Source organism: Trachymyrmex cornetzi, unplaced genomic scaffold (assembly GCF_001594075.2).
Source record: "Trachymyrmex cornetzi isolate Tcor2-1 unplaced genomic scaffold, Tcor1.1 scaffold322, whole genome shotgun sequence".
Lineage (NCBI taxonomy): Eukaryota > Metazoa > Arthropoda > Insecta > Hymenoptera > Formicidae > Trachymyrmex > Trachymyrmex cornetzi.
In genome coordinates this window covers 53,757-63,770 of record NW_017297919.1, presented here as the reverse complement: position 1 = coordinate 63,770, position 10,014 = coordinate 53,757, and the positions used below count along the sequence as shown (strand labels likewise).

The 10,014-nt window shown below is 33.4% G+C and overlaps 1 protein-coding gene across 1 annotated transcript in view; it reads left to right on the top strand.

Moving 5' to 3' along the window:
• Positions 1–6,140, top strand: part of Sirt1 (Sirtuin 1) — a 12,403-nt gene extending 6,263 nt beyond the window's left edge. The window contains exons 2-10 of the mRNA XM_018510042.1: positions 1,250–1,382; positions 1,815–2,049; positions 2,145–2,360; positions 2,563–2,770; positions 3,256–3,414; positions 3,950–4,226; positions 4,386–5,227; positions 5,332–5,505; positions 5,628–6,140. Of these exons, the coding sequence (XP_018365544.1) occupies positions 1,250–1,382; positions 1,815–2,049; positions 2,145–2,360; positions 2,563–2,770; positions 3,256–3,414; positions 3,950–4,226; positions 4,386–5,227; positions 5,332–5,505; positions 5,628–5,716 (2,333 nt within the window). The 3' untranslated portion in view covers positions 5,717–6,140. The remainder of the gene's footprint in view (positions 1–1,249; positions 1,383–1,814; positions 2,050–2,144; positions 2,361–2,562; positions 2,771–3,255; positions 3,415–3,949; positions 4,227–4,385; positions 5,228–5,331; positions 5,506–5,627) is intronic.
• Positions 6,141–10,014: the final 3,874 nt, after the last annotated feature.

Here is a 10,014-nt window from a genome sequence, read left to right as displayed (position 1 = left end):
CCGCAAAATGGTACAGGACTTTTTGATTCAGTATAGGCTGTTCTACCCACGTATGACAAAAAATGCGGTAGTCGCCAAACACCCTGTATATATAGAGGGTGTCCAGCGAGACTTTTCCAATCCCTCACAGGAAGGTAGATGGGATCGAAATAAACATAAAAAACCTTTACCGTTTAGCGATATTCGTAATAATAATCGAGATATTAAAGTTTACAATTGTACTAATGAGAGCGCGCCTATAGAAAGAATAGAAACGGCTCTGGGTATAGCCCGGCCCAGTTTGTCGAATGTTGTCAAACGATGGATGCGCCGGCAGGAGAGGCAAGAAGGGAAGCGCGCCGTTGCTTAGCGCTCGGCATCGCCGCTCACACGTCTCACCGCACCCCACCAAAGGACTCGCGCGATGGCCGCTACGCACATTCGTGATTACATTACATATGTAATAATAACACTGTAATAATAACAAAAATGGGACAAATACAAACCATATTACTTCGATGAATAAAAATGTCGAAAGAGAGAAAGCGATGAAACCTATAGAAATCTAATTAATTTTTATCGTAATCTGTCGCTTCTCTAAATCGAACGGAAAAAATTTTAAGAAAAAAGTATCCGAAAGAAATAATATCATTAAAAATAATATCATTTATTGATATTTTTTCGTATTCCGATGAAATTCTCCATGTAGGTCGGTAAAACAGCGATTCTGTCGGAGTTCCTCTTCTTTATTTATTATTATAATTATTTAAGAATCAAATTGCAAAATTTGGCTCTGTATGATAATTAAGTTTCGTAAAAAAAGAGAAATAAAAGAGGAAATATTTCTTTTGCGAGACAAAATTTAATAGATATGTAAGCATTTACACCATGAATGAGGTTCACGTCAGTTGGCCCGTCACTCCAGTCGACTTTTAATTTAATATTATGTCGAGACAATAGTAACCTATAATGCATTCTCTATTAATAATATAAGTTAAGGCCAGCTGTTCCGTTTCGAAGAATTCTGAACTATAATAGTGCAATAAAGTAGATCAAAACAACTATATCTGTTTCACTATAATTTATTGCGTACAAGTTTAGAACTTGGGGTAGAAAAAGAATATATTATTAAACGTGTGTAGTTGTGTGTGCGCGCTCACACACACGCGCACACACGCGCGCGCGCGCGCACACACACACACACACACACACACACACACACACACATATATTATTTTATATTGAACATATTATTATTGTTGTTATACAGAAGCACTTGGTACAGACAGTGGATTTAACGAACTGAGTGATGAATCTAAATCAGCTTCCATATCTCCTGCAGCCTCGAGTTTAGTATCACCACCATTAAGAGTTGACTCCATCAGTAACGATACTGGTTGTCCGTAAGTTTTATCTACAAAGCTGTGCATATGTATGAAGTAAAAAATATTGCAAACTATTTTCTTTTGAAGTAAATTTTTTTTGTTTCAAAAATTTTATTTTATTCTGACATAAAATGTAAAACATTTCTTAAAATGAACACTTTTCAATCGTATCTTAAAACATTTATATATATATATATATATATATATATATATCGTGTAAATAATTATAATTGATTTATTTAAGAAAAAAAAAATTTAACTTTTTGGCTTCTTTATAAAATGAAAAAATCCCAACAAACTCGTAAGATGTGTTGAAAAGTTTAGTTACTATTCCTAATAGTTGAATATGTACAAAAATAGTTTGTAACATATAGTTTATCATCGTATTAATACTCTATACGTTATGTTTAATAATTATTTCAAATTTCGTATCACTTAATATCATTTCAGCATTGATACTGCAGATGAGAAAGATGAAGTATCCTCCACTGTGTCGAACCTATCGGATTTATCAGGTTTGTCCGATCTTTCTGGAGAAGCAGAAGTCAATCATCAGTGGAGAAATGCTTCTTCATGGATTCAAAAACAGATGTTGACGGGTGCCAATCCTAGAGATCTCCTACACAATCTCCTCATGGATTCCATGCAAGTCCCTGAACAAGTTGACGATCTCACTTTATGGAAGGTATAGATATAAAACATCTTTTAGATCTACATTATTTTTAAGATTTAGCAAAAAAATTGTTATATAAAAATAACGCTTGGTTATGCTAATTTTAGATTATAATCAACATGATGTCCGAACCTCCAAGACGGCAAAAGCTTAAACATATAAATACCTTATCTGATGTCGTACGATTAATACGCAGTAGCAAGAAAATTATAGTATTGACTGGCGCGGGTGTAAGTGTCAGCTGCGGTATTCCTGATTTTAGAAGTAGAGATGGTATTTATTCAAGATTGGCACAGGATTTTCCAGACTTACCAGATCCACAGGTATATTTCGAAATCGTTTGATGTCATAATATTATTTGAATTATAAGAGTAACCTATAGTTAGTATCCTTACTCTTTTAAAACATCTTGATCTTTATATATATATATATATATGAAGTTAATATATATATATATATATAATTAAAGATTTTGCACAATTATAAAAAATTCATCTAATTTAAATTTACTGTATTTATTTCTAGGCTATGTTTGACATTGACTATTTTAGTCAAGATCCCAGACCGTTCTACAAATTTGCGCGCGAAATATATCCAGGGCAGTTTAAACCTAGCCCTTGTCATAGGTTCATCAAAATGTTAGAAAAGCAGAAGAAGCTCTTGAGGAATTATTCACAAAATATTGACACTTTGGAACAAGTCGCCGGTATCGAAAATGTGATTGAATGTCACGGTAAATATAATATTGTTATACATGTTTATTACACGTTTATACATAAAAAACATTCAGATTTTTTAATATATTAAATTTTATTAAAAGTTTTTGATTGATTTTTTTTTATTAATAAATAAATATATTTTATATTGGTAGCTGTCGATATTGTGGCAATTGGAGTTTTTTTAAAATTTAATTAATATTAAATTAAATTAACATTAAATTATCATGAGATTTTACGCATACATAATATATAAATACATATGTGTGTAGTAATACATTTACATAAATTTCTTTATAAAAATGATCTAAAAAATCAACTGAAATGTTGGACAGTAAGAAACACTGTACATTTTATTGAAGTATATCGTATCGATTGTACAACATTATTATTGTCAAGTTTATGCAGTTTGTATATACAAGCTCATAAGCTTGTATATACAATTACGTATAATTATATATGTCAACTATATTTTTTAATTACCTTATATTTTTCGTTGAAGGCTCTTTCGCTACCGCATCATGTACAAAGTGTAAATATCAAGTCAGAGCGAATGACATCAGGGAAGATATCTTCGCACAGAGGATACCTACGTGTCCAAAGTGCCGTGTCAATGCATTGCCCTCTCTGTCCGAAATGAATTGTAGCGAGAACTACAGAGGTAAATAGAGCAACTCGTTTTTACATAATCCTTGCTGATAGTGTATTTATTTGCAGTCTTTCGTAATGGCTTGTCAATTTCAATATGATACGGAGGGTTATATAACTATCTTTAGTGATAGTTTTTCATTGTTAGCCTTTGCTATATAATGTCGCGAATCGATGGCCAATGAGAGAACGTTTCTACTCTTCTTCTCGGAATGTCTCGAACTAAATGAAGTTACCGATCCAACACATAAGTTGATATCATCAATCGTAATGCGATTATAAAGCCTCGCTTTTTAATAAGCATATAAAGGTAAATTTAAAAGATTGCACTTACCTGTGTGAGTGCCGTGTTTCGCGACTATTTCGAGGCTTGTCGTTTATTGTCCTGGATTGTTTTCTGTTTCCTCAATTCAACAGTACTATATGTTACGATTGAGCGGAACGTTACAAAAATGCCATTTTAAATAATCGTTCAATTTAAATTAATTAAAATTGTTGTTAATTTAATATTAAATTTAATAATATACTTTCTCGTGTGTTATTCTTAGATTTGGTGTCGCAAGGTATAATGAAGCCAGATATCGTCTTCTTCGGCGAAGGCCTCCCAGATGCTTTCCATGACGCGATGGCCAAAGACAAAGACGATTGCGACCTTCTAATAGTTATTGGATCATCCTTGAAGGTTCGGCCGGTTGCCCTAATTCCCTCATCCATTCCGTCGCATGTACCGCAGATTCTCATTAATCGAGAACCATTACCACATCTCAAGTTTGACGTTGAACTATTGGGAGATGGTGACATTATTATAAATCAAATTTGCCATTTGTAAGTAAGAAGTTAAATTTTTTATATAAAAATTTTATATACGAAACATATCTTATTTAATTTTTTTCTTAAAATTAAAAATATGTGTATCGCAAAAATATGTATCTATACATTAAATTTGTATTTTAACGAACGTATCAATTTATCGGTATTGTGCAGAATGGGCGATACTTATGAAGAAGTTTGTTGGTACGATAAATTTTTGACGGAAGTCTCGCAACTCTTACCATTGCGATGTCTGTCTGATGATACTTGGGAACAGAGTCAAGACACGACAAGTAATACTGAAGTATCGCGCGATAGCCCAGAAGTCGATTTGAAACCTCACACTGTTGTATCCTCGACCGAAAGTCAGGATAGCCTTTCTATCACTACAAATGTAATGCCACACCACCATATAAACGACATCAATGTCTGTGTATCATCTTTGCATAGTAATCATGTTCAGGCGGAGAATCCAGAAGAGACCTTCAGTATTCTAGGAGAAAGTCCGAAAAGACGATCGGGTGACACTAGTATAGAGAATAGTCCTAAGAGGATGAATTTTGGTAGCACACATGAGACAGAAGTTGCGAGTTCCACATCACCAGTGAAAGTGAATACTAAACACACAATGATCTCGTCAGAAAACGAACTTCACATCACATATGAAAATAATTCGGAAGAATGTCAGGTGGTGCCGACAGTATTATCTCTTTCTTCAGAAGCTGTAATAAGCGAAACTACCCTGGAGTCTCACAAGTCGCTAAATAAGTGTGGAAAATCAAAAAAGTATGACGACGTCGTCGCGAATCTAGATGCTACTACTGAATTGGACAAAACGATACCGAAACCGAGGCAAGCATCGGTAGACTCAGTATTGGATTCAGGCATAGGTGACAGTTGTAACAGTATTGATAGCACAGAAGAAAAGTTTCATATAACTGAACTGAAGAACAGAAGATTAGAGAGACACTGCTGGCAATCAAAGATTCGGGAGAGCCTCGCTACTAGATTACCAGGTACAAAAACCTATTATATATTTTTGCAAATATCACAAATACATATTTTAGTATTCTTGTAAGTGACAAAGTATTAATACGGTTGGGATTTTTTTATTTTACAGAAAATTCCTATTACCAATTGGCAGCAGGCAGGTATATTTTCCCTGGCGCGGAGGTCTATTCCGAACCTGAGCAATACGATCAATGTTCCCTTTCGGCAAATTCCGAGAGCACAGATAGCGACAGTGATTCCTCTTCTGGAGAAGAAGAAGAAGAAGATGAGGAGGAAGAGACAGGTAAGTTTCGAGTTTCTTTTTGAGTTAACTTAGTTCGTAAATTTGTATGTTGATCGTTTCATATATAATATACATATATCTTGTTTTATTTAATTATTTTATGTTTTTGTAACTGTCTTCAGGTGCGGACGATGATCTGTCAGAGGATGCAAATGCCGATACCGACACTAACGGTCAAAACAATGACACAAAGTGGGCGAGTAATTCTTAAACTATTACACAACATTAAATAATATTAAATTGAGAATTGCGTTTGGACATGACGAATAGTTTTAATGTTATTCTATCGATCTTTAACAGCATTTGTTGCGATAATCTGTATAGAATAAGTAAACGGTGCAATTTTTATCGGTTCAGTTACGAAGCAAAGTGATATCTACACACACACACGCACACACACACACACGCACGCACACACATACAAATTTGCGAATTAAAATGTTATGAATTAATTCTTCGTCTATGAACTGAAAAGGAAGTCATTATGGGGAGCTTTCCAGCAAGAGAGACAAATTGACACGAGAATCATCCTGTTCTTGTTCGATAATCAGTAAGAAACAAAGACAGAATGACTCTTGTGTCGATTTGTGACTCTGCTGGAAAGCTCCCATAATAATTACGAAAAACAACTTTATTCACGCTATAACGATCTAGTTACATTTTAATTCCATTACTTTCCATATATTTATTTAAATGTTAGTACGAATTTTAATTCCAATAATGAGAGATAATTCTTCATCGATAATATAAACGTTTTTATAATCCGGTTATTATATCCGATAAATGGATATAATTCGGAATATATTTAATAAACTTATGTACACACACACACACATACACACGCGCGCGCGCGCGCGTATATAATTTGTTTTAAGAGTGAATATCTTAGTTGTTTCAAAACAATTTTTTGGGTACTTTTTTAATAATTTAATTATTTTTTAATGTTAAAATGAACAGCATACTTTTCAAATCGATATATTGTGTGGAAGAAATACTTACAATAACTAACAAAAGTTTAAAATTTTACTAAAAGGAAGAGAAAGAGAAAGCACGATTATTTAAAAAGATATTGAACTATAAATAAAATATATATTTCTTGTAGTGAATATATAATTTTTTAGTCAGACTATATATTTAATTGATATTTATTTTAAAGAAACGCATTAAATTCAAATCGCATTAAAATCATTACCGTATAGTGTGAAATAAGTGTGAAACTTATTATCGAGGTATCAATAATGTCATTTCTCTCAAACATGTTAAAATGCTTGAACCGCGAGATATACTGATCGAGCGTTAAACTTGATAGTTTTTTTTTTATTTTGTAACTATGTCGAGAGAATAGAATCTTGAGTTTAAATCCTCAACAAGTTGTGTGAAGAATACACATTCTTTGGTAGCATTAATTCATCTGCATGTAAGTATAATCGAGAGTCATTGGCCACCGATCTGTAGGATTCAATGCAAAATTTTCACAAAGTTTCTTTAAGCATTCGCACTATGTTGATTAATATATTTTTATAGATGTACACTCATTTTTTCAAGACATTGAAATTTTAGTATTAACGAATAAGAAACCTTTATATAATAGTTACTCAAAGATTTTATTTGCAGAAATTTAGCAATCGTGCATGTCGCAAAACATGCGCCCACACAATGTTTAATTCAAAGTCGAGATATATGTATATATATTTTTCATATTTCACTTTTTAGATAGCACACAAATCGAGAGATCTACTTACACACAATTCCATTTTTTCTTCCGTTTTTTCTTCTTTTTTTATTTACAGTAACTTTGCGAGATGCTTACGATAATGTACATAAGGTATTGTTATATATAAAATGTATATGACCCTCTTAGATTCACATTTTAATGTCACAACTGATAATTGTCCATGATCCTTAAGATCTATGTAAAGATTATAGGGAAAAGATCAAGATTGCTTTTTAGCTTATCGTAATTATTTCTTCTCTACCATAAATAATCTATTTAATCTACGTCGTATGTGTACATACTGGACGTTGATCGGTACTTCTCTCCTTATTGCAAACGATAAAGTGGGAATGAAACAACATTAGATGGAATTATATTACGTTTTAAATAATGGATAACGTGTAAATACGAGATTAATTGTAAACGTAATTAACACGGAATGCTAATACTCGCGGCTCGTTACATTTATGTGAAATGAATTGATGTTTAAGCGGTAGTGCGGATCTACTCTCTTTATCTACACTCTTACATCTTCTGCGTTTATAAACCGAGAACAAGAGATACACATGTTTGGTTAAACGGAAAGCAGAGTGTTGCAAAATGCAGTTGAAATTGATGGATCCATTGATGCATTCTGTGAAAATGATCTACGCTATTATTTTATTATCCAGAATGAATGTAACACTTTAACACACATAATACGGACGACGTCGGAGGTGTATTGATCTATAATAGAGCTTAGTTTCTTTGCGGTTCTTAATATCGATCGACGATGATAGAGATGACATTTTGCCTGATGACTACACAACATCCGGACAAAATGTACATTGATACTGCTAGGCTAATTAAATATTAGTGCTAATTAACAATTAAACACTGATGCTATTAGTTCTGTCGTTATTACTCGCATCGCTATTTCTGTCGAATAGAATCGCTAGTCTTTTTCGTTACAGATTTGAAGAAAGAACGGTAAATATTGTTTTTTTTTTAAATATAATTTCTTTTTTTTTTCAAACATGCGATTTTTTATTTTCGTTACGAAATAAATTGGCGAAAATTATTATATAGTACAATTGGGCCGGATCTTATCAATAGCTCTGTCTTTTGAAGCCTTTGTCGGCTCGTATCGGCAATCGCTTTCATCACGTTCTACATTAAGTTACATTAATAGCTTTTCGTATCTCAATAGTACGAATAATCGTCATAGTTTGGCAATGAATACTTTTTAGATTCAACTTAAGTTCAACTTTGTTTCATTGGAGCACGGGCGAATGTACAAAGCAATGTTGGATAGCTTCGCATTGCGTGTTATTTTTATATGAGCCAGAGGAAAGATAGAGAATAGCGAATTTACAAGATTAATACAAAATGACGCAATAATCTTTGACAAGCTGTTGTTAATAACCGTGCTGTCGCAGACATTTAACTGAACTATAGAAAGAAAAGTATAATTCAGAGGAGTATGTTAAAAAAAAAAGAAAGCACGGATGCAAATTTCTTAAGATATTTTGTATGCATGTGAAAGAAGAACGGTTCTGTCAAAGTCATTATTGCAACATGTATCTGTAAGGAAATGAAAAATGGTTGTGTGCAAGTTTATTATACATAATTATAATGGACGTAAACTTACTTTGATTCAATGCAATTGCATTGTGTGAGTAATGTTTGAAACAATTGCAAATGTGAGATGTATGAAAATGTGTATATACATATATATGTATGAGAAAGAAAGAAGGTGAGCGAGAGAGAAATTAATGAATTGCAGAATATAGAAGTAAACATATGTAATATACTTATAATCACGCGACGTAAGAAATTTTATTTTTTATTATTCCGCTATGTAAGAGAGACAAGTTCTATGGAAGAACCGTCTCGCTACAGAGACGACTCGGCTATGGAGGACTGCCACTTACAAAATAGCATTTTGTTCCTTACAATAAGAGACAGTTTTATAAAATTAAGATTACAAGAGAGAGTGAGAGAGAGTGAGTGAGAGGGAGAGGGAGGGAGGGAGGGAGGGAGGGGGAGAGAGAGAGAGAGAGAGAGGGCGAGAGAGAGAGAGAGAGAGAGGGCGAGAGAGAGAGAGAGAGAGAGGGCGAGAGAGAGAGAGAGAGAGAGAGAGAGAGAGAGAGAGTATTATCTTCCGCTTTGTACAAACAGCTTTATTTATCGTTATAATTTTACTGGATAACATCAGGAGGCAGATTAGATATTATTTCGTGGATCATCCTTTCGTTATTTATTTCATAAACATATGTATTTGCGAATGTGTGTGTGTGTGTGTGTGTGTGTGTGTGTGTGTGTGTGTGTGTTGTGTTTGTGCGCGCGCGCGTGTGTTTGTGTGTGTAGTGTGTAAGATTATACACACATATATATATATATGCATACGCCACGTGATCATTGGATAAGCGAATGTTTAGTTTCCTGATGTCACCACTTGCGTGCGAGTTTACAAATCCTTGGGAATTTGGACTCTCTGTGATCGACTAGATATGCGATGTGTTTATCTACATGGAATGAATTAATTTTTTAAATCATATTGTGTCATAATCCGCCTATGACGAATCAGGTTTTTTAATTCTTTTTTCACGTTTTTCCTACTTACTTATTTTACTTATTAGCGCCGGCTACTTAAAGGAGAGTCTATTATTGTGTGATCACGAGGCATGTCAATCTACCGTCATATAATTATATATTTATTTTATACAAATATATTTTTTTATATATAATGATTGTAGTAACGATTATGTGTAGTCGATTCAGAGAGGAAAGGAGAGGAGGAGGGAGGGGGGGGG